The sequence below is a fragment of the Ambystoma mexicanum genome, chromosome 2q (genome assembly GCF_040938575.1).
Source record: "Ambystoma mexicanum isolate Mex_15411 chromosome 2q, UKY_AmexF1_1, whole genome shotgun sequence".
Lineage (NCBI taxonomy): Eukaryota > Metazoa > Chordata > Amphibia > Caudata > Ambystomatidae > Ambystoma > Ambystoma mexicanum.
Genome location: NC_090924.1, coordinates 323718247 through 323743621, shown reverse-complemented (window position 1 = coordinate 323743621; position 25375 = coordinate 323718247). Strand labels below are relative to the sequence as shown.

Below are 25375 nucleotides of genomic sequence, written 5' to 3'. Positions count from 1 at the left end.
GCCTAGGATTCTGGCCAACAAGAGGGTTCGTTTTTGGTCCGACAACAATGCGGTAGTCCAAGCCATTAACTTACAGTCTGCTTCTTGCCCAGCAATGTTGAGCTTGCTCAGAAAACTAGTAGAAGTATGTTTATATCATAACATTGAATTTAGGGCTCGACATGTGCCGGGCACTGCAAATGTTGCTGCTGACGCTCTTTCTCGCTTTCAGTGGTCCAAGTTCCGGAATGCCCACCCGGAGGGCAAGCTGGAGGGAGCACAGTTCAAAAAGGAATGGTGGCAGTTGGTGGTGTGGACAGGGCACTCGCAGAGTTGAGTGAGCGCTCACTCACGCCCGGAGTAAGATGCAGATACCAGCAAGGTTATGGTAAATTCAAGAGCGTGATTTCTTATCTGCAGTGCGAAAAACAGACCGCGGAGGAACAGGTACGCACTTTTGTGGTTTGGGCGCACTCAGAAGGATTGTCAAAGAGTTGGGCGGCGTCGCACCTGGCGGCGGTTGCCTTCCACTCCAAGTTGGAGGGGAAGGGTGATCCCACAAAGGGGTTTTTGGTGTGCTCGGCATTGAAAGGCTGGGCCCGTTCGGAGCCAAGGTCTGAGGACGTGCGCAAACCAATTGACTTTGGGTTATTGGTGAGGTTGTTGGCCATATTACCTAGCATATGCTTCGGCGAATACGAAACGGCGCTATTCAGGTTGGCGTTCGCATGGGCCTTTTTTGGGGCCTTTAGGATTAGTGAGCTAGTTTCTGCATCCAAGAAAGACACATCTGGGAGGGCCATTGCTTTGGGGGATGTATCCCTGTTCCACAAAGACTCAGGTGAAGGGGTCAGTATATGGTTGAGGAAAAGCAAGACGGATCAGCAGGGAAAAGGTTTTCACATATGCCTACATGGGGCCCCCCTGGCGGATTGCTGCCCTGTGCACCTTTTTAAGCGGTTTATACAAATAAGAGCTACAAGCGCTGGCCCCCTGCTAATCCACGCCGACACTTCCCCCCTCTCTGTATTTCAATTTCGCAAGGTGGTGACAATGGCCTTGAAGGCCTTGGGAATTCAGGGGGAGGGGAGGTCTACCCATAGTTTCAGGATAGGCGCAGCTACCACTGCCTTTCAGCAGGGCATGTCTCCACGGGCAATCATGAAGGTGGGGAGGTGGGAGTCGGGCCGTTATCGATTGTATGTCCGCCCCCAGCATAATGCATCCCCTGAAGATTACTAGATACAGAGGGCACTCAAGGGCGGGGCGGGGTAGTGTGTGTTGGATCCGGGCGGATCAAAGGATTTATGGTATGGTATGTTTTTTCCCCTTAGATGATGCAGTATGGCTGATCGGCCACTCATTTGTGACACGCGCTGAAAAAAGGGCCAGGCAATGGACGATCGGCCACAACCTGGGTTTCAAGGCTACCGAATGTGTGTGGCTGGGCACTCCGGGCATGAGGTGGCATTCCTTGCTGCCGGCAATTCACTGGCGACTCCAGTGGCGGCGGGCACCAAGGTGGTTAGTTATTCATTTGGGGGGCAACGATCTGGCCAAGTTGGGTCGCGGACGCTTGCTCGCACAAATACAGGTTACTTTGCGTATAATGGCGCACAAGTTGCCAGGCACAGAAATATTCTGGTCAGAAGTCGTGCAAAGGCAAGTATGGAGAGACGCCATTTCTGTAGCCGGCATGGAGAAGTCCAGAAAGCGCCTCAACAGAAGTGTTGCGAAATTCACCAAGGCAGAGGGCCTGGGGTACGTGGGGCACTGCTGTTTGAGCTCCTTGCCTTCCCATTTTGAAGCGGATGGGGTCCACCTATCTGATAAAGGCAACAATGTTTTCCTAACGGCTTTATTGGGCGAGCTAAAGAGGGCAGGTTGCAGAGGAATTCAATGGTGAGTAAGGTAAGCTGTAATTGTCTAGTAAAATTGAAATAATTCAATGGTGAGTAAGGCGAGCTGTAATTGTCTAGTAAATTTGAAAGAGAAGCAAGGTCCTAGGGTTTGGGGGCATTGATGGCAGCGTCAGCCACCATCAAAGCGTGGTGGAGTATCGGGGCGGTCCTAGCCAATGAGGTACTCCACGCTGCAGCGGCTCGGGATTGGCCGGGCTCGAGCCGATCCCTCGACGGGCACTGACTCCCTTCCTTAGGGCTTTAGGCCAACAATCATCCTGGTCAGTGCCCCTGGTTCCTGCTGGCTGTGCCAGTGTAGCTGGAAGAACCAGCAGTTTGTCAGTTTGGCCAGTGGCTAAAGTGGTGACATGGTTCACCCGTATCTGACTGTTTGTAATGTGGCTGGGACCGTCCCAAGTTGTCTTGCTCCAAAATAAACTGTAACCTTGTGTTTTTCCAAAGAACTTTAACACAGTTGTCTGTGTATTCATTTATTCATTTCATAGTGTTATGATAATGACCTAAGGAGGTGGGGGTGTCCAATGGGGATCTCCCCGCTAAGAGGCTGACCGGCCCCCGAAGGGGGCGCTAGAGGGACAGCCTACATAGCGGGCTGTCCCTTCTGGCCACCCCCTTCCGGTCTCTGGTCAAGCCTCTCTCCCCTTCCTCTCCTCCTCTGAAGGGGAAGAGGCGTTTCCAGGTGGACCTGGCTTCCGGTCAGGTCCCCCTGCGGACACTTATAAGGGCGGGAGCTGCTGGCCATCAGTCTCTTTGCCCAGCAGCTCCCGCCCAGTGTGAATTAACACCCACCCACCCACGCCAGCGATTATAGTGCTGAGGTTAAACAGGTTGAATATTGGTAAGTTTTAAAACTGGAGTAATACGTGCAGACCGGTGAGAGGAGTGTGGTGACGCTTTCGCATCATCAGTAGAATTAGTAGAGTGCCAGAGTAGAAGTATTGATAAAATAAGTAGTGTGTTGTTTGAGTTGTTCCTAATATTTTCTTTCTTGTTACAGGCGGAGTATCGGGCGGTCCTAGCCAATGAGGTACTCCACGCTGCAGCGGCTCGGGATTGGCCGGGCTCGAGCCGATCCCTCGACGGGCACTGACTCCCTTCCTTAGGGCTTTAGGCCAACAATCATCCTGGTCAGTGCCCCTGGTTCCTGCTGGCTGTGCCAGTGTAGCTGGAAGAACCAGCAGTTTGTCAGTTTGGCCAGTGGCTAAAGTGGTGACATGGTTCACCCGTATCTGACTGTTTGTAATGTGGCTGGGACCGTCCCAAGTTGTCTTGCTCCAAAATAAACTGTGACCTTGTGTTTTTCCAAAGAACTTTAATACAGTTGTCTGTGTATTCATTTATTCATTTCATAGTGTTATGATAATGACCTAAGGAGGTGGGGGTGTCCAATGGGGATCTCCCCGCTATGTATGTCGTCCCCCACTTCTACACACCTTCTCAATTGTGTTTGAAGGGTGGAAATGCTCAATCTCTTCTCTTTTTCTGGAGGGAGCGGGAGCGGTACGCTTATGCAGCCATCTTCCCCCACCCCCCCTAGTGGTCTCGAGTGTCAGATTTTTAAAGCTCTTACACCACAAGGTGGTTTACATCTTTGGAAGAGGTATTTAAGGTACCTTCCTAAAAGCACTACAAAATCTGAAATTACCAGACGCTTCCTTATTTTAAAAACTCGTTGAAAGACACAGGCTTTACTCCAAAACATTAAACAACCAGATGGTGTTTTAATGACCAGTGTTCCTAAAATAAAATTGCAATTCATATTTTGAAACATCTCACATTAAAGTCACATGGGTGTCATCACTGGGAATAGACTGGCATTGCCAGAGAACAGGTGCAGTGAGAAAATGTTTGGACAAGCATAACTTGGAAAGAGTTAACAACATCCTGTTTAGCCAGCAAAGAGACATTTTAAAAGCAAAGGTCCCACTTTACATATTATAACTCTATTACTCAAAGAATACGAGCTGAACACCTTTTCTTCTTTAGGTCATCATCACTTTGGAGATGTATTGTGTGTGTGTGATTCTAGCCCTGGAATAAATCCAATAGTTGCAGGTTTGTACGCACAGACTGGGCGGGCCTAAACATGGATATAGAATTCTAAGGTGTCATTTTGTAAAAAGTGTTAATTGCATGTAGGTGGTGTCAAGGTTAGCACGTACATGCTGTTGGCTCCCGTGCATGCAGTTGTCAACTTTTATAAAACAGAGTTCTAAAGGAAACGGTAAAAACTGGCAAAATCAGCTTTTGGTTCATTCTATAATTAGTACCGCTGGTAATGGATGCGTAAAAGCAAGGTGTGTTACTTTTACACCTCCATTTTCCGATCAAGCCCATTTTCGTGCTCAGGCAAGGGGGGGGAGAGGCATGGAGCGCAATTAAGCCATCTGCCATGCTTTCCTTCTCTGCTGTGAGTAGGCACTTATGCCTGCATGGGATTTTCACACAGGCGTAAGAAATTGGTACCTATGCAATCCAACTCTATTTAGCACCTGCTAAACCGACGGTGGATTTGATAGGAATCCATTAATCAATGCCACCTGCAATCACTGCTAGGACCCTTTTTTCCGTTTTGCAGTGCCAAATGAGTAATCACTGCCTGGCAGCGTTGCCTGCTTTTTGCTAGTGCAAAAAGAAGGATTCCAAAAGAATCCACAGCATTTATGCCAGCATGAAATGCCCTTGCTGAAGTGAATGCGGTCACCTTTGTATGGAGGAAGTAGAAAAGAGTAGATTCCATTAAGTGCCCTTTCTCTGCCATAAAAAAATATAAAAATGGGGAATGGCATAGAAGGCATGCGTGAAATATTTACACATGCATTTTACGCTTTACAAGGCTCAACAGGATTCCATGTGATATTTGTCTTTTTAGTATGTTCTCTGCCTTATTTGAACCATTTTTACAGCTATTGTAATGCAATCACTGCCTGTGATTTTCACAAATCCTGAGACATGATATGATTGGTTATTTATAACGCGCTTAATACCCAGAGGTTTCTAAGCACAGACCCGGGGATAGAACCTGTGTTGCCCCGTGTCGTCTTGCTTCCAAGGCGAGCACGTTGCCCCTGTGCTATCCTCCCGAGACAGATGACTTGGCATTGGCATACACCTATACCACCCTATACATTTCTTGATTGGCAGCATGTTTTTTGCTATTCATGGTATCGATATTCAGGTTTCTACAAAGCTGTTGGCTGGGTGCATCTGGTGTCCCTCTGAACCCGAGGATTTGGCTGCAGCAAACAGTCGGCCAGGCTCATTCTGATCCATCTCCATGCACGGATCAATGGTTCACTCTTCCAAGAAAATCATGCATAGATAAGGCTGCTTGAGAGGTTGGTTTCAGAACATTGGGCAGCAGGATCTCCCCCTTGGCTGCTACCGGGATGTACTTGTTGTTACATGCAGCCCCCTAATCGAAAGTGTATTTTGCGAATAAATATCCTGATTTGTAATTTAGTAATTTAGTCGACATTCCATATTTTATAGTCCATTTGTGACCACCTTCTGTAAACAAAATGGAAGCACCTTTGAGTTACTCTTGGGTAGGGTGGAAAACCAGTTAACTTCTACCTTCAGCACACCTACCATGTAGTGGCTAATGAGGTATCCTGGGACCCTTCTCTCCCTTTAATGCACTAGGGTAAGGAGCGGGTAACCCCATCCCTGCTCACTACCTGTAAACGCTCCCCCCGCTGTACCCAGCATTGCATTTGGAAGCAGTGTAAAATTAGTATTTATGTTTAAAAGTGGGCCAAGTGCCCTTATGTGTCAGGTGAGAGAACCCTACTGTCCCTTTGAATGCCAGTGTTTCTCACTGCATGGAGGGTTCTGCACGTACCACAATCTCAAGAGGATCAGATCAATTACTCACCCAAGAGATGATGGAGAAGAAAGAGAAGGCGATGGCTCCCCGGGCAGCATCTCCACCCTGGGATGTGCTCGCATTGGACTCAGTACGCTGCCACTGGTTAGTCAGGAAGCAGAAGCCAACGAACCACAGGAAAGCCCAGAATCCTGCAATACAAGAACAATCAAAGGTGTTTGTCCCGTGCACACTGGAAAGCGTATCACTGGATTTTAGCACATCTCAACAGCACTGAAATTCGACTGTACATCTTGACGTGTCTTGTCAACACACCCATGCTCTGAAGAAGTACACTCCCCAACCTCTCTGTGGGTCTTAACAGATGTTTTTCTCTATATTGTGGATTCTTGACCCCATTGCATGTAGAAGGGAAATATGTCTCAAAAGAAAGTTTTTAAATGATCTTTAGGTGGTCATGTATACTGGTTAAATTGCTTTTTCTCTTTTTGCTTGTGAAGGCATCTTCAATAAATGACTCCATTACTTACCATTAATCTTCATTCAACTGGGCCATGCTCTTCCTCCTCCCAATCCTTTCAATACGAGCACTGGCCTATATTTGTGAAATAGGAACTGCACCTTCCAATGACATGTGAAAAATGTCTGTATTTCCCTTTGTCAGCATACTTAAACTCAACCCCTCATCTGAGAATTGTTGTTTCTGATAAGAAAGCCACCAGAGGAGGAACAAGCATTTAAACAGGGCCAGTTGCACGTAAGCCTTGCTATTATGCCTCATCTTTAACTAAAAGGAAATGTAAACCTTCTGCCATTGCTCTGTTTCTTTCTGACCTACAGTTCTCACTCTCTTCCTTCACGCCTGATACCTCTTCCACTATTACTGTCTGCTCCAGCTTCCAATCCTTACTATATGACTCATTCTGCTCTCACTTCCCACTGTTAAGTTTCACTGTGTCCTCAACCATGGGGCACCTCATTCATATGCTGTCTCGGCACAGGCATGTGTCAGCTCCTGAACAAATGGAGGCATATACACTTGCATGAGGGCCTGCAACTCTACCTCTGAACCCTCTCAAGTCCTCTCTTCATAGAGTGAAAAGGAAATTTTCTCTCACCCTCATCGACTCTCAACTCAACCATCGTCGCCGGCTACAGGGCACTCAAAACTCATTCCTCACTCCTCCTAAACCTATGACTATCAACTCACACTCCCTCCTCCTACATTCTACACTCTGCCTATCCTACCATCATCCTCTGCCTCTATCTCTCACTTTAGTCACAATAATACTGAAGATGTCCTATCTCTACTGATGAAGGCTAACCCCTCTTGTGCCCCTTCAGACCCTCTTGCTCCTCGGCTAGTGAAGCGTATTGCCCTTTTTGTGACCTCTTAGCTTGGTGTGCTATTCAACTTGTCCTTCGACTCTGGTTGCTCTCCCTCTATTTTCAAACTGCCCATGGTCATCCCTCTCCTAAAAAAGCAAGGTACTTGCCCCAAACCTACCAACAAACGTTCACCCTGTGTCTCTCCTTCTGCACTCCTCTAAAGTGCTGGAAAGTGTTGTGTTCAACACTCTTACCAATTATTTAGACATTCACACCCTTCAAGACCCCCTACAAGCAGGTTTCCACTCCTGTCAGCCATGGTAAGCGCTCTCATGAATGTCTCCAAATTCATCGCCTCTGCTAAGCACTCCAACCTAACCTATATCCTAATTCTCCTTGACCAGTCCACTGCCTTTGACATGGTCAATCACTATGATCTCCTTAATACTCTCTCACTTCTTGGGATTTGCAATCAAGCCCTAACCGGGAATGCACCTCACCAATGCTCTGTCTCCTGGAACAACAACACCTCTCAACTCACTCCTCTAACTGATGAGGCCAGACTAGGCCGAAACACGTGTCTGGGGTTGCTGTTGGTACTCTTGTGCCTACCATTTTCGGTGCTCGACTACTTTGGGTGGGACAAAGACTGATATGCCTATGGAAATTTCTCCTCTGTGAAAAGCACAGTGAGCTAAAGTGTGATTGAGACTCTCCCGGGCCATCCACCCAAGAACAGGTCAATGGGATATGTTTGTGCCGGTAGAGGGACTCCCAGACCTCTTTGCACCCCTCTAACTGTTGGTGTTCCACATGGCTCTATCTTGGGCCCTCTCCTCTCTACACTCTACACTTCCTCTCTTATGGCACTAGTGTCCCCCTTTGGGTTTTCATACAAACTCTTAGCGGACGATACCCAAATCGTCTTCCCTTTTCCTGGACTTTTCTCTGAACACACTATCAAAATTTCAAACGGTCTCACCGCCATTAAATATTAGATAACTTTGCACTCTCTAATGTTAAGCTCTTCCAAAACAGAGGTGCTCTTGTTCCCTGCCAAATACTCTCTCTCATCTCCTTCCGTGCCTATGCAGTCCCCTAAAGGCACTGTCCCCTCTGTCCCCTCTACTGCTAGAAACTTCAGCGTCATCCATGACTCTTCTCCCACCTTCTCTGCTTTCATCTCTGAAACTGCAACGCCGGCTTGCCTCACCCTGCCAAATATTAGGAAGATTATGCACCCTCCTTCCTTTCAATATCGCCAAGCATCCCTAAACCACTCTTGGCTTCTCTAAACTGGACTTCTGTACCAGCATCCTCTTCGGTCTCCCCAACTATGCTTTTTGTCCTCTTGACAAGATCATTAACTTTGCTACCTGGACTCTCTTTGAATTCCCTCCTTTTACGCCTACTTCCTCTTACCGTCACAAGGCTGGGTTGCTGATGATGCAAAACAGGGCTAGATTTAAATTTCTTCTCCTGGTTCACAAATCTATACATGGTAAGGCACCACTATTTCTATCCTCCTGTATCCAACTCTACAAGCCTTCTTGTAATCTCCACCCTGCCTCCTTGACTACCCTTGTTGCACCTGACCCTCCCTGTGCTTCCCCTAGCTTCTGCTCTTTCTCTCTTCTTGCTCCACTTGCATGGAATTCTCTTCCCTTGGACATCCGAGGAACAGTCCACACCGAGAAACAGTCGAAACCAAATTGAAAGTCTTCCTCCTCGCCTTTGAGTTATCTTCTTACCTGACCTCTCATCTGCCCTCACGCTAACATTTTTCACACGCCTCTAACATGCATCTGCAGGGTCGCATTGGCCCCTCGGCCTTTCGGCCCGTGGCCGGGCCGAAATCGTCCCTGGGGTGTGGGGTGTGGGGTGGGAGCCGGTTTCTGGCCATGCCTGGCCCAGTTTGGAAGAAAAAAAGAAAATTGATTTTTTTTTTTAAAACATTTTTTTTTTCTTTTTCAAAAAGCCTTTCATCCTTCTTAGTTCGATAAATGAGTACCAACACAGGTTGGGTGATATTGTATGCATATTTGTTCTCTAAAAAAGAGCTTAAGCATAAGTGACATGCAAAAACATTATCATTTGGCCTCGGACGTCTGCTTGGATTCACAGTAATTAAGTGTACTTAAGAACAATGCTATTTGATTACACTTCCTGTTTTGTCAAGGGGTGAAAGGTCAAATGACATCATTCCCGGTGATGTCATCAGAGGTCAAGGGTCGTGAGGCGAGCGGTGGGTCACTTTTCTGAGGGGTGGGACACTTTTTTTTGAGTGACCGGGCCTATTTCTTATCCCATTCTGACCCTGTGCATCTGTCCCTCACTTTCTCTGCCTACACTCTAACACTTCTTCCATCATGGCCACATCCCTAACATAGTTGGTCGTACCACCGACCCGCACTTAAAAATGACTAATATTGTTTGTCCTTAATCTGTGTTAGTCCACCCATGTACTGTTCCCGTTGACTGTTCCATTTACTCTGACCATAACCTGGTCAGAATGTCACTCAAACTCACCCCATTGTAAGTAGCTCACTGCTTCCCATCAAATCTGATATCCTATCTACTGTGCATTCTTTTAGGATCAAAAGAGCATTGTTCTTCCATGTGTATACCGTGGCAGTGGGAGGGCAGTGGATGCGCTGCTTAAGAATACGCCATCTTCCAGATCTCAATGTGCATTTGATGTTGGCAGGTTGGTTGCAGAAAATAGGTATTGCTTAAAATAGTACCACAGTAGCAAACAGGATTAGGGCAGGCACATATTTTCCAGATGGTTTCACTCGTAAAGATAGTGAGTGATGGGGAACAGGGAAGGATCAAGGTGATCAGGTGAATACAACAGTTCACAGGTGTACTGAGGGCCCTGGGGTACCTCCTCTTCTCCTCTTCCAGGGCCCACATCACATATCAGGTGATGGCGCCCAACCCCGTGGTCTCTCCAGCCTCATCTGCTAACCCCCAAACGGGGGACTTCATCACAACACTAATTGGCTTGACATTTATGTATTTTGGGCACAGCCCTCCTCCTTAATACTATATGGTAAGAAAATACTTTAAGTAGCCCAATTCTATCTGTAAACACTTCTGAGCAGTCCATGCCCTACGATGCTTTCAATACATCAATGTTGACAAGTTTTATGTGGCAGAGAGGGGCAGAGAAGTGATAGACTTGGAAGAACAAGGTGCTTGAGGATGTAATTTCATCCAGGCAAGGAGGTACAGACCTTTTCTGTCAGTGTGTGTGCTTCCTGCCTTTGTACTTCAGACACCAGACCACGACAAGTTTCAATTGGGAAAACACACGTGATTTATTAGCTACACAAAAAATTGTGTGGGATGGATAAAAGGGGTTAGATAAGAAACAAAACAATTATATCTACTAGGGATCGAAATAGACAACTAAAGACAAGCTTATGGTCAGCAAAGTCAGTATTCTCTCAACTGTTCACCAATCCACACTTGGACATGGAATAATTCACAATGCGAAGCAGGGGAAGGGGGGCTTAAAAGAGGTGATAAAGAAAAGACTCTCTGAAAAAAAGACTAAGCCTCTCCTGTTTGTAGCTTGAAGTTTGTGTAAAATACCCTGATCCTTGTCTTTGGGTTGAAGTTTTAGGGGGTTCCAATGCCCAATGAGAAAGTCTCCAAGGCTGGCAGAGGTCCTGACGATCCAAGGGATGCAATTCTAGCAGTCTCACTGGTCCTTGCAGGCAAAGAAAACAAAACAAGAAAAGGACAGCTGCTCCTTCCTCTTTATGAGTGAGCTCCTCCAGGTGTCAGATAATAGGCCTTGGGATATCCCGGTCTGCTGTCTACCTCCCTGTTGTAAGGTCCTCATCCCGGGACCACCTCTCTTCTTTCAGTCTGTATTTCTAACTCTCTGTGCTCTGGTGTAACACCTTCTTTGTCCTCCCACCTATATAGTCTGCCCTGGACTGACCAGGTCCGCTGGAGCCTTCCTGACCTTACTGGCTATTTGGGTGCCTGTTCTCCTCCCTCCATCCCAGGCAATATCACATACCCCCTCCATCCCAGGCAATATAACATACCTCCCTCCATCCCAGGCAATATAACATACCGCCCTCTTAGAACCAGGTGGTCCCTCTCCAACCTCCTCTCCAGCTCCCACTCTTTCTACCATCCTCAGAACATTTTTCCAGATGTTCCTCATCCTCGTTCAAGATGTCTCTCTCCTTCTGACCTCCAATATTTCTCACTTCAGTTGATACCCCTCCTCCTTCAATACAACTCCCTCTAGATGGCAACTCTGTTCTGAGGATCACCCACCTCCTCAAATGTACCCCTCTCCAGATGATGCTCTTTCCTATTGTTTTCAATTATCTCTTGTGGATAACTCTCCACCTTCTGCAATGACAGCCCCACCAGATAATAACCCCCTTCTCCTTCTCCGTACTACTCCCACCTGATACCACCCCCCTCTTCAAGTGCTACTCTCTCCTGGTGATGACCTTCTTCCTCCAATGTAGCTTTCTCCTTACAACCTCTAACTACCTCCTCTACACCGCTCCCTCCTCAATAAACCTTTTGAATGTCAATCCCCTCCAAACACCTTCCTCAAGTTCCTTCTCAAACCCTACACCTCACTAGTTTGAGTAGGCAGGCATTTATAGTCTGACCTCCCCTCTGCATGGGTGGTGCTTTGGAACATGGACTGCACCTGTGACTGCTGTGGGGGGCCTATAGGTGATTGGCTAGTCTCTTGCTCTGCACCTAAGGCTGGTTTGGGCTCAAGGGGCGTGACAAAAGTCACCCATCTTGGATTTATCTGGGGGCAATCCCACTGTTGTAGAAGTCTAAATTTGCAGAGTTTCTCCCTCCAATGCTCCAACATGCAAACACAATGTAGGAAAACTCTTTTGGCAGTAAGTCATGAGAAAATGTTTGTGTGCCCCTGCCCAAACAATGGGCCAGGCATATGGTGCCCTGCTTTCTCTTGCTCTTGTCAATATTCAGCGGCATCTCTCTCTGACTCAGGAGACTGCCATAGTGGCGCTGGACCTTGTGGCGACTTCAGTTCCATCTCCAACTCTACCACTGTCTGTATGTTACTATTGTTTAAGGAAAATCATTGTTGTTAAATGCCACATGAGTGAATGAACTTTCCCTTGAAGAGGAAGGTCGCTTTGTCTATTCTCTGAGTGCTTTGTTTTAAATGTATTTTAGCAGGTCCTTTTGCTCTAGGTTTTGTGTCCCCAGTGTCATCCTGACAATATAGACTTTTGGGTTTAGAATATGGGGTCTATCTTTCTGTGACTTCCCCCCTACCATAGTGCAGGACACACACACAATGAATCCTTTGCATGCTGTTCTCAAATGACATCGTTTTTTTGAAGACAGAAGTTGCTGTTCCCTTTTCCTCAAGGATGTATTGAATGTACCCTTAGAAACAATAGTATAGGGGTCTAATAGAATATCCACATTTCCCCCACCTACCCTCCCTTTTGTTAGAAACTTTTTTGTAGCATAATAAAATATTCAATGGTGAAATGATGGTAGGTAGGGCAGGCTAATGGGGTCCCTAATCTCACCATCGCCCTTCCCGTGGGTTCCCTCTTCCCAAGCCCAAGCACCACTATTCCCCAACAGGATGTGGTGCAAAGCTAGAGCCCCTGCTGTATTGTAACCTTATCCTGTAGTGATACCCTAAATGCCTTCTCTACCTTCCTCCATCTGGTGCTTCCTAAGGGTTCTCTACTCTGATGGTTCTCCCAAAGATGTATTTCAAGGATGGTTGAATGATTTGTATTCACAATCTCGCACTCTGTCTCTGTCTCTCTCCTCTCCCTTGTCTTTCTCCTTTCTCTCTAGCTGTTCCCTCTTTGTGATCTTTTCTTCTCTATCCCTCCACGTTCCTCTCTGTCAACCTTACTAGGTCATCTTTTATCCCCCTCACCTGTCTCTTTACAGGTAACAATATCTACACTCACCACTTCCCCTACTCTTGCACTCCCCTCTCTTCTGCACCTTTCTCTCGTCACACATTCTGACACATACAGTACCAGTACTAAAATCTTGCAAAGCCTAGTACCACTCCCTCTCACACCCAATACCTTACCCACACGCTTACCCAACTCTTCCACAAATTTCTCCGCACTCAGGTCCACCTCCCGCTCTCTGCTGCCTGGTATTAGGCTCCTGATCTCACCCGAACACCCCACATCCATGAGCATGAGAGTGGGCCTTACAACCCTGCCCTTCCTGAAGTTCCTCTCTTCCCCTTTCCTACTGTTTTTCATGTCACTTGTCCACTCGGGCAAATCCCTGTCCCTGTATTCTCCACAGGGGCTGTGTTTTCCGACATTTTTTAAATCCCCTCCTGGCCCCACCCCATTTTAGTTCATCATCTTTTGTTTCATTCAGCCGGTTCAGGGATGCCGAGTTCCGCCATGTTGGCCTCTCTCTCCTAGCCATGTGCAGTCAGTAGCTTGACAAGAACTAGGATGATAATGGGTGGAGTCAGACTTGCAGCCGGGATCCTTTCCCACACGTCCAACCCGTTCTGTTGTGCACACAGTGTTTCCTGGATGCTGTAGTACTGTAAAGGAGAATAAAAGACTGGCCAGACAAGAGGCTCGAAGGCAAGGTGGGAAAGACAATGGTACCAATGGTTTTGCAGCACAATGCATGCTCGGTGGATTAGGGAATGCCCTCCCCAACTACCTCACCCCACATCTGGGGTAGGATCAGTTCTTTTCTAACCCTGTCAAAAGGCAAAATGTCCTGTGTCTCCCTTGCATATACAGATCATAGAATTCCATGGCAGAGATCAGGTGCCCCTTCGACCCACATTTAAAACGACTATTGTGTACCTGGTTTTCTTGACCACAGTAACATGAACTGCTTTTCCCTTGGTGTGTTCTTCCCAATCCCTGGTTCTTTGGTCCTGCTGCTGTTTTAAAATATTTCATCTCATTGAACATAGACACTTCCTCTTCCATCAGCCCACACCCTTTAATCACATTCTTGATACACTTCGAAAGCATTTCTATAGTTTGGACAATATTGATGCCTTCTTGTAACTTGGGGGTCACTGTCTGGCCACAATCTGCACTAATATTGGACATTTGACACATGCATCATGAGCTGCTTGACCCTGATATATTCCCCAGGTGCTCCTGTGATAACAGTCAGCCAGCTAAAATAGCCTGCAGAAGTATATGATGCTGTGATGTTGCAGAACTTCACAAAATGCCACAGATTACAGTGAAGGCACTTACTAACGGGTACAGCGATCTCACTTTGAGATGCAAAAAAATCTAACGTAGTTTCACATAGTTCTACCTCAAACAAATAAAGTGACACGCTAGCTCTCTCACTGTTCCAAACAGCGGATATGACAAACTCACATGTGCAGGGCTGCCATTTTACTTGATCGATATATAGCCCAGCCCAAGGATGGAAACAAGAGGAAGGGAGGCCAGCAGGCTTGCCAGTCCATTTCCTAGCCGGAGGGTCTGGGGAGGAGTGCAGAGCAGCAGCAGCATACGAGCGAGACATCCAGTCCCAGCGTGGCAGAACACAGAAGGAGCCGTTTCATTTCAAGCACACTCCGCTGTAAACATTAGTGACAGGTGGATGCTTGCTGTGTGCATGGAGACTGATGGCGTATAGTGTAGCGTAGTTTAATAAGAGATAAAGGTTACCCATGCATTTAAACTAAACCACCACTTGTTCTATTACTTACACATTTAAACATGCTCTTTGCCCACATGGCAATCTTGTTCATAGGTCTGATGTTATGTTATATGCGCTTTTCCCTTAGCTTTTTTTTAAAGAGAATAAGAACCCTCAGAAGATAGGGGGTCATATTAAATGCATTAACATGATAACTCCTGTTTAAAGTGTATACATCAGAACAATGCGTCAGAGTGGTATCTCTTTGAGTCTAAGAACTTTACAATTCATCACTGTATACGTTTAATCATGTTGATGAGCACATGAACCTAGGCACACCTGTCTTTTAGTGCTGAGACACAGCCTAGGGTGAGTTCTGACATGAGTGACTGATGACCAGGAGTGAGTCTGTTTTCACAGCCTCAAATGAGGTGGAGATAAGAGGCTTGTGGTCATGCCTAATCATAAGCAATCAAGACAGACATTTGATTTGGACTTATAGACACAGACCTCTCTTAGTTGTATTCATGCAGGAGAAATCCCTACCTTAGTTATAGGGCAGGTTAGGCCTTACACCATCCTGAAATTGAAATAAAACATTCTTTGAAACTTGAGTTCTGTGGTCTGTGTCTTCTCTCTTGATACCATGCCTGTCTCAGAGATGACACCGAGAATAAAGGAGAATGAGGGGAAGTACAAAGAGTATTAATAGAAATGCAGAAGGGTGAAAGAAATTAAATGTAGTGAGAGTGATAAACCCAAAACCCATTTACAGAGGTGTGTCTGTTTATATGGCACCAAAGAGAGTAATCAAATTTGGAAATGGTTATTTGGTGTCTAGCATTTCAGATGAGGCCTGACGAGAGGACATGCCCCATGTGGTAAATGCAAATGCTGTGCTACCAACAAAGATTTGAAGAGGTGGATACAGGTTTAAATACTATGTGGCAACAGACAGCCATCACAAACTGTTATATAGAGATGGTCGTTTATGCTATTTGGTGTGCATGTCCCCATCTGTATATTGGTAAAACTATAAGAAACGTGAAGGTTCTTATCAGCGAAAACAAGAGTTGTTTTCGTAACAAGCTAATTGAAGCACCATTGGTTGAACATTTCACACTCAAAGAACATGGATGTGAAGATTTAAAGTGGACAGTTCTATATAAATTATTGTGAACTAAATAAATTAATGCCGATAAAGACAGGTTGTTTAGAATAGTACAGGATCTGATATTCTAAACCAAATTTGACCAACAAGGTCTCAATGAGAACATTGAATGGCACAGCATAAAAGGAATTTTGGCAACACACTCTTGAACCAGTCTGCGTGGAGATTTTAATAACGCCGCATGGGGACATAGATGGTGTTCAACAGGTGTGCATTAATAGCTGCTTTACAATTGGTGCCAATAGTGACCTTTGTGCTAGTATAGATTAGGTGAAGAATCACTTCAAGACTAGGCACGGGTTAATAGTAACATCAGTTACGCACTACGCACTGTATGGTTTAAGAATGTTATGTCATACATTCACAGCAGTGGGGCCAGGGTTTTAAAACATACAGGTATCTGTAACGAGATTATTGCTTCCTGATGTAACAACCCCACAATATTTGTTTTGTGAAGGTACAACCATTAACAGGATCATAGGACCTGTGTATTGAGCATGCGTCCCTTATTCAAGATGGCACCCACGTTGGTACATTATTAACAGGCAGCACTAACGGCATGTGCGCAGTATAGGGCAGCTAATGTAAATGCCAATTTCACAAGGGCAAAAGTAAACAAATGAATTGTTATATTACCAACAAGCACCCATGCGGTTGCCTTATTAACAAGCAGTGCTATCTGCAAGCTTGCTAGTGGTCAGACAATTTATATGTCATTCACACATGGGTGGAACTAAATAAAGTGATTGAGTTGCAAGATAAGAGGCAACTAGGTAAGAAAACATATATACTGTTTACTGAGTAAATAATATTATATCCCCTGAGGTAGAATAAGCAATAGGGGCTGCAGCGCTCAAGCGAAGAGCTTGCGTGCTGTGTAAAGATGGCACCCAGATTTTCACAGTTCTAGATAGCAACACGAACAACAGCTTTCATGGCAATCCTAGCTAATTTAAATGTGGCACTCACGTGGTAGAAAGGAAACAAAGTAACCCTGCTGCAAGTCGCTACTAGGAGGAGTGTCATTTCGACATGTCAGTAATTCTGTAAATTCATCTTAAAAGTAGAGTACCTGGGACCGAAAAATTGTTTTGGTAACTGAGGGTCACAGGTGCATTTCATACTGTCACAGGGTTCTACAGGGAGATACAACAACAGTATGTGGCCAGACTAGAGTGTAAAGAGGGACATCTAGAGGGTCTATCAACGCCACCTCAGTCAGTAGCTTGAAAAAGAGGCAAGTAGGTAGTGTTGAAAACGCCATAAAAAGAAATGTCAAATAGCCAGATGGCGTGTAATGCACCATTATTGCTATCTTGCCAAAAGTTGAATTTACCTCTAATGGCCTCTATACTTATATGTCTTTTCAGCTTGATGTAAATAAGCACAAGAGGGACGTAGAAGTAAATGAGGAAGATGTAAGTAACAAAGATATACTGATAAGAGGAAGATCAATAAGAAGTTCAATAGACACATCATTGGGAGTATCTCAACCCATGTTTGCTGGTTTATATTCGCAGGGAGGACAGGCCTGCTACAATCAATTGGCTGGGTACCTCTCCATGGGGTAAGGCTGAATAAGAAGAGGCCGTTAAAGTCAGGCCATACAATTAAAAAGGCTGGCAGAGTTTAAAAGAATAATAGAAGGTTAACATGGGGATATAGATTGTAAGGCTCATAGCAGCATAGAACCTGAAGAGGTTGGCAAACAACAGGGCGCCAGCAAGACTAATCACCTTAGCATACAGCTAAGAGCCTGAGTTGGTCTAACGATTTTTAGCCCCTGATGAAGTTCCTCAGACAAAGGCTGGTGTTTGCAACGAAACATGTTGGGCAAACAAAACAGAGCTATGTCTCTATCAGACTAAATTGAAGTTTGCATTAGTTGCACATTATGAGTGGTGTTGTTTACATAAAGTAGTTTACTGAGTATTTTAACACCATTTTTTCACTGTTGCACTTTAGGGTCTTTTTTATGGTAAAGTCTTTAACATGTTTTTTTTAATGTAATTTGTCTTGTATTTGTTTTTATGGATTGATGTATTGACATCCTCGGATGAAAGTCTTTGGTGATGAACTTATTTACAATTTAAGAATAAACTTGTTGAAAAAGGGATTTTATATCTTTTCTGAGTTCTCTCTAGACCAGTTGTACTAGCAGTCCAGGAGGTTTTGCTGTTCTGTGTGTCACCATTTTGCATGCCGGCATTGGCATGCTGGCCTTTTGCGTGGCCACATCTTGTGGGTAGTGCATAATCCTACAATTGTTAATAGCCACAGTAGCCCTCATGTACAGTAATACATGTTTGCCAAAGATAACATCAACTACTCAGTCTTCAATGCAATCAATTTCCAATCATTTTATCACTTGCCCGAACATAAAAATATCACAAGTACACTGCAATGTAAGTACAAAAAGATAGGTATAAACATTCACCAAAACTATTGGCATGCAAATGTGCCTTATGAGATTGCCTCAGCAATTCTGAAAAGAAGATCCCTTAAGATCGAGCTTCTAAGGATTTTTGAGTACTACACAACCCAAAGTATGCCAGACCCAACAGTGCAGGCCTTATTTTTAGAATACAGATTCCGATTAACCAGCTACAAAAATGATAACATTTCTATAGTATGGTACATATATCAAAGACCATATTTATGGTGAATTAGGAACACTCATGGAAATGTAGGAAGGCTGAGCCGATTGTCTCCCAGAGAGAATGTGGCCAGAACAATTATTTTGCCAAACAATACAGACCAGGTCTTGAAAATAAAAACCACAGGTAGTTGTTTTGTTTAGAGAAAAGGAGTGTGTACTACAGTTGCAACACTAGAAGAAACCAGCTGGTCTGTTCTAAAACAGTGCTTATTTAACTTTCTGCAAGACATTTATAAGACATTCCAAGAGTTCATTAAATATAACACTACATTTGTAATCTATGCTATCTATTGGGCATGCAACCTATTTTGTGGTTAGCACTACACAAACTCCCAGAACACAAATCTCTGCACATCTAACAGGGTTTGCATTGGTGATAAACAACACATCTTAGATTCACATTGGACAAAATAACATACATGGAACAAACTTGTGAGATATATTTGGTTTCAGTTATAGATTCTACGCTAAGTGGACATCTCCAATCTAACACCTCCTACTGAGGTATTTCCATCCCACAATTCCGACTAAGTAGTAAGTGGGATTTACAATTCAAAATATATCAGAAAGAATAAAATCACATTCAGAAAAAGTTGGTCTCCAGCTTTATGCAGGGAAAACCACCACAATGTTGCAAAAACAATTGGTGTGCAGGAACTATATAGACCTGCCTGTATTAATCTCACTGTTTTTCATACACAGTTACTTATTTCCATAATCAATTCTATATAGATATTAAGTTCTGAATACTACTAGACATTTTACTTATACTTTTGTCGCTTATCGATAAATATCTCTCAAAATACTTCTTAATAATGCATATAACATCACTTTTGCGAATGCAACAATATAAACCTTCATTTGCCCCAATTATACCCACCATTTACAGAATCAGAAAACTGTTAGATTTCACAGCTTCAATGCAGGGGTTTTCAACATGTGCATGCAATTTACACTATACTTACAATAACTTGTATTTGCAGGGACATTCTCTTAATTCTAAAGTATACACAATGTGCGTAGCCCCTATCCAACTTGGAAGAGATTTCAGATTTTAAATGGATCTAAGCACTGCTGCCCTTTCACTTCACAAACAAATCCATCTGTGCATTTCCTAATAAGTGCTTACATGGGTTTTACACTTTGCACTATCTTCTGTGAATACAAACAATCCCTCTAAACTATCTTTCGTCCCAAAAACCTTTTATGACTACATCTCCCACCGGCAACACTTTATTAATACAATTCTATTCTATTTAATTTTTTTAAAGCTCTAAATGGCCCGCAGGCTTCAGCGCGTTGACAGGCATACATAGAACAGACAAAACAATAATCAATAATCATAGTATTGCAAGAGTATCAAGATGCAGTGGATTCCTAGGTCCAGGAGACAAGAGACAATACAAGCAAGTGCAATCTAAGTGCCACCGCCATCAAATAGGCTGGTTTTCATGGCCTTTCTAAATTGAAGATATGATGGCAATTTCTTACAGCCATTTGGAAGGTAATTCCAAATCTTAGACCCCCCTGCGTTAAAACTGCAATCCCCATATGATTTAAGTCTGAAATGTGGTTGATGTAACAGATCTTTGCCGTTAGAACGAAGGGTACGTCTAAAAGGCATTTTTGTAAGGCAGTCTTTTAGGTCCCGAGGGGCCGTGTGGGCAAGGCACTTATAGACTAGGCAAGAAGCCTTAAAACTTATCCTTTGAGACACAAGGGTCACATGATATCTGCGCCCTAGCCCAAAAACAGCTCTGACTGCTCCGTTTTGTAAGGTTTGCAGTTTAATATTAGTACTAGTGGTACCGGCAAGTAATCCATTGCAATAATCAGGCTTTGTGTTGATAGTTGCCATAGCTATTAAGGTACGATTTCTTTGAGATAGGTAGGGTCTGATCTGCCAAAGCAGGTGGATTGTGTAAGTGCATCCTGAACTTATATATGTAACATGTTTGTCAAAATTTAAGTTCCAATCAAAGATGTCTTGACTTGGCTCGATACTTAGAGAGACACCCCCCCATCTTGAAAAGCCCTGTAGCGAGAATCAAGAGTCTTGATCTTGGCCGCACTTTCCACTATCAGGATCTCTGTCTTCTTGTCATTTTGGGCTAAGAAATTATAAGACATCCAAGCCTTAATGGCATGGAAGACTTTAGAGACCATCTCTGCATCTTCTTCATAGGAGCCAGTAAGTTCCAAAACCAACTGAGTCATCGGAAAAGTTTGCATAGCTGACTCTCATACTGTCCAGAAGATCAAAACATAGCTTAGAGTTGATGGTGTATAATAAAGGCGATATGCTGGAGCCTTGAGGCACTCCACAATCCAGGATGGCTTCCTTCGACTAAAAATCTTCATGGGATACTCTGGCCCTACTAGGACCCAAAAAGGAACTGAGCCAGTCAACGGCGGGCTTAGAGCATCTGCCCATTTCCATGAGCCTGTCCGCCAGCCTACCGCCATCTACAAGATCGAAGGTGGCGGACAGGTCACGTAGCAGCAACATAGCCACTCTGCCTTTATCTGCTATTTCAGATAACAGATTTAATGTCTATGAGTGCAGTTTCAGTGCATTGGTTTTTCAGGAATCCGGATTGTCTGCTTGACAATATACCTTCCTCTTCAATAAATGTATTGAGTTGAGAACAGGCAATTTTGTCCATAATCTTAAGAAGGAATGGCACATTGGCTATTGGCTGATAGTTTGAGGGGTCCTATGGATCTAACCCCTCCTTTTTCAAAAGAGAGGTGATCCAAAACTCCTTAATTCCTTCAGGAACAACCCCTTCGGTAAAAGAGCGGTTTACAATAGTTGTGATGGGAGCAGATATGCTCAAGAGAAACTTCTTGAACAAGGTTGCAGGAAATGTGTCTCCCTTACATCTGGTAGGCTTCAATATATCTACTGTGGATATTACGTCCTAAACCGTGACCTGCCTAAAGGAAAAAACTCTGCCCTCATCCATCTTATTCATACAGGAAGCATGATCAGTGGGGTTTGGTATTATGGTCTTTTGATGCTGTCTGACTTTGTATATAAAGGTGTCATGGATTTTTTGGCACCATGCATCATTTGCCTGAAATGTTAGTTCTTGAGCTTTCCCGTTTACCTCATTGAGGATGTTGAAAAGCTCTCTAGTGCTAGATCTAGCACCCATTATACGCTCCTCTAAAATGTCTTTTGTGGCTGCAAATATAACTGTCGTATAATGTATGGCTGCCTCTTAATAGATTGCCAGGGTGTTTTTATTGGAGCATTTTCGCCAACTTCTTTTGACAGCTTGCTTGATATATCAGCTGCTAGCACCTCTGTGGAAAACCATTTGTTTGCACTTGGATGAATGTCTTTCCTTCAATAACTAGCTTTGATTGGCACTAGCTTATCATAAGTATGATTTAATATGCTACGCAATTGGGATGTAAAAGACTCAAGTGTGCTAGATTCATCAATTGCTGGCACTAGTGGCATACATATGCGTGTAAAGGCCTCATGGGTGACCTTGCTGGTGCATCTATGCATAGTTGATTTGGTGCGTATTGATGCTTTCTTTATCCCAATAACTTGGGTGAGGAGTGAAAAATTGATAAGATGATGATCAGACCAGCAACAGGTCTTAACCTCGATAGGGGTAGTCAGCTGGTTTCTGGTCAGTATCCAGTCTAACGTATTTCCCCCTTGATGAGTGGCTATATTAACTAGTTGTTTAAAGCCCAGGTTCACCATGAGATTCAACATAGAACAAGCCTCTGGATTGGTAGTCTTATTTGCCCGTAGATTAAAATCTCCAGCCACTATAAGTGGGGTCAGGGGTTTGATGAAAGAACCCAAGCAAGCCAATAGCTGCTCCCGAAAATCGGGCAGGGCGATAGGGGGCCGATAGAGAATTAGTAGGCTAGGGTAGTGGTGGTGTTAAAGTGAAGTTTCACTAACAATCCCTCGCAGGAATTTAATATTGGTGTACTTGAGGTAAAGAACATCAAGGAATCTTTAAAAATAATAGCAACACCACCTACCCTCTGTCCCTGGAGATCTGTGTGTAATACTTTGTACCCCACTGGATTAGCAAGTTGCAGAGAATGTTGATTAGTGTCACCGAGCCAAGTCTCAGTAATGAGCACAATGTCAACATCTGCTGACAAAATATAGTCAGCAATTTCCGTAACATGTCCTGCTAAAGAGCGCGTATTCAACAACACTGTTTTCAGTGACATGCAAGCTTGAGGATATTGATTTACTTTCGCTCTACTCAATGGTATGATGCTGCTTTTCTCCTCTGTCACACTCACGGCAGGATCATTCCTGCTTGTTCCTTTCTGGATAGTTTCTGCTATTAACCTATCTATGTAAGGAATTTATGTGTTGGGCAGAGGAACTACCGAAGTGTCTCGTACCTCAGCATGCAGTCTGAGTTTACGGTTGAGCTGGATGCGCCTAATCAGGTCGCTGTGAGACATACTTACTACAATGGAATGCTGAAGGTCTTATAATATACAGAAAAGCACTACGCACCTTGTCCAGAGAAGCAGTGCCAGATGTGAAGCCTTCTGATCTCCCTTTCACCTCCCTTACACTAACCAGCCCGTTAGCGGCAGGCGTGTTCGCCCCTGTGTTAGGAATTTATGCTTGAGGAAGTCTGGGAAATGTAGTTCCCAAGACTTCCACCAGGTGTGCAGCAACAAGAGTTACTGCTTTAAATCGTGTGTCTGGTAGTCAACGTGATGATTTAATACACACAAGAAAAAAAGCAATATTGTGTAGCACTAACGCTGAAGTTTAAAAATAATAAAATCACAACACTAACAGCGATCGAGTAAGGCTAATAAACACTCTAAAAAATGACTCAATAAAACTTAAGCTAATAATGGCCAGGGAGGCAATCAGACAAAGAACAGCTATCCATAATTAATAATTGTCTGTTAGGCTATGACCCTTAATGACTGGTTCATAGCCCAAAATATTAGGTATGTCGATAGAAACGCACAGATTATATTTTAAATGGGCTAAATTTTACAAAAACAAACTGTGTTTAAATTGCATAAAATGCTATCACTTTTACTTTGTACTTTCAATACAAAATGTGATGGGTTTTATAGAAATGAAATTCTCAATTTAAACTAAACTAAAATGGAAAAACACAGTGTATTTTTGTATCTTACATTCCCCGTGTCCCAGAACACCCTCACTCCCGGGAATTACCATGCATATCACTTTGCAGCAATCTGGATTTACATTGGGGCATTTGTACTTACTTTCAAATGGGGCTTTCTATTTTTGGGAATCAGCCTGCATACTCTCAGTTTGGAATTCCTCAATTAGCAAAGCTGTTCAGTTCAGGCTCCCAAATGGACTGCTCATCTCCTTTAGCATAGGGACCCTCCTTTCTACAGCCTCTGTGGAATCCCAGGTCTCCTGTTGGTGTCTGTCATAATCCATCCATCTCCTTCCCAAATGATCCTCTCCTTGGCATTACTTCTTATTTTCATTGGCTGATTCTGTTCTCGGACACTCCTACAATCTTGTGGCCTGAAGGTGGTGGGGGCTATCCTTCGCCTAATCTTGCATATAGCAATCATGTCTGTTCACTATAATTGCTGACAGGAATGTGAGAATTCAGTAAAACAACAAATACGATCATAATCGTGTGGCTTGATGCCTACACAGGCATACATCTTTTCATATTTTTAACCCATGCTAATTTTTGATATTTATTGAAATAATATTTTTGTTACCTTCAAAATAAGCTTGGTTTTAAGGGCTTAACATTTTCCACTATAAAGTTATTGATTTTTAACTGATGATATGCTGTGGGTTACATGGCAACGCACAGAGTATGTTTAGTCATTTCAACCTGAATGCATCAGACCCAGCGATAATGTCAAGTGGGAAACGATTGACAGGTGCTGACATTTCCTCCAAATTTGCCCTCCCACGAAAATCAAGCACTTTCCCAAAATATTCTAGGACTGGAGTTAGAATAGTAATTAATACCTGTCCTAGAATATGTGGGGGAAGGCTTTTAGAGGTGCAGGGAAAACAATGCCTTCCTGGTGACTTTTTCCTAGGGGACACTTTCACAAAGAACCTATGCATCTGAAATAAAATGTGGTTTCTGGCCACAAGTTGTCCCTAGTGTTCCATTTCAAAATTAGCTCTCCCTGATTACTGGTAAATGGAAGCTCAAACATATGATTTTCAAGTGAAAAAAAACTTTTGATGAGTCTTATGATTCAACTTGTGATGGAAATCGCTTGGGAAACCAGAGATTTCAAGCTTTTGAAACACAAACCAGAAAGCATTAGAAACACGTTCTTATAGAAGATGGGCAGTCTTGCCATTCTTAGCAACCGGTGCGAGAGATCCATCAAATCGGCTCCTTCCAAAGCAAGAATGAATCCAGTGTTGAACACCCATATTCTGAGCTGCATACAGCCCCCTGCACTGGCCATTAATGCTCTATGCTATTATCATGTATGCAGTATTTATTATGTGCGCATGCCTCGATCTTACCCTTACCATTTATTATGATAATTTCCAAAAATGACACTGGGCCGCATTACTACCCTGGCGGAAGACCATGGTGCTGTTAGCATCATGGTCCATGCCGCCGTTATGGAGAAAGTGGGAATTACCACCCCATTACAAGGTTGGCGGGGCGGTAATTCCCCCTTCCTCCATGGACCTTCCCCATTTTTGCCCCATAGGGCTCAATGGGAATAGGGAAGGCGCTAAGTACGGTGCCGCAAATTGCAGCACCGTAATTAGCACTAAGGTCCCTTTGCGGGTCCCTACTTTAACGGCTGGTTTATATCAGCCGTTAAGGTCGGGTCCCCAA

General features: G+C 44.1%; 1 protein-coding gene across 1 annotated transcript in view; it reads right to left on the bottom strand.

Moving 5' to 3' along the window:
• The window catches only part of SYNGR3 (synaptogyrin 3), a 347384-nt gene that overhangs the window by 71727 nt on the left and 250282 nt on the right, over positions 1-25375 (bottom strand). The window contains exon 3 of the mRNA XM_069647318.1: positions 5779-5921. Coding sequence (XP_069503419.1) covers positions 5779-5921 — 143 coding nt within the window. The remainder of the gene's footprint in view (positions 1-5778; positions 5922-25375) is intronic.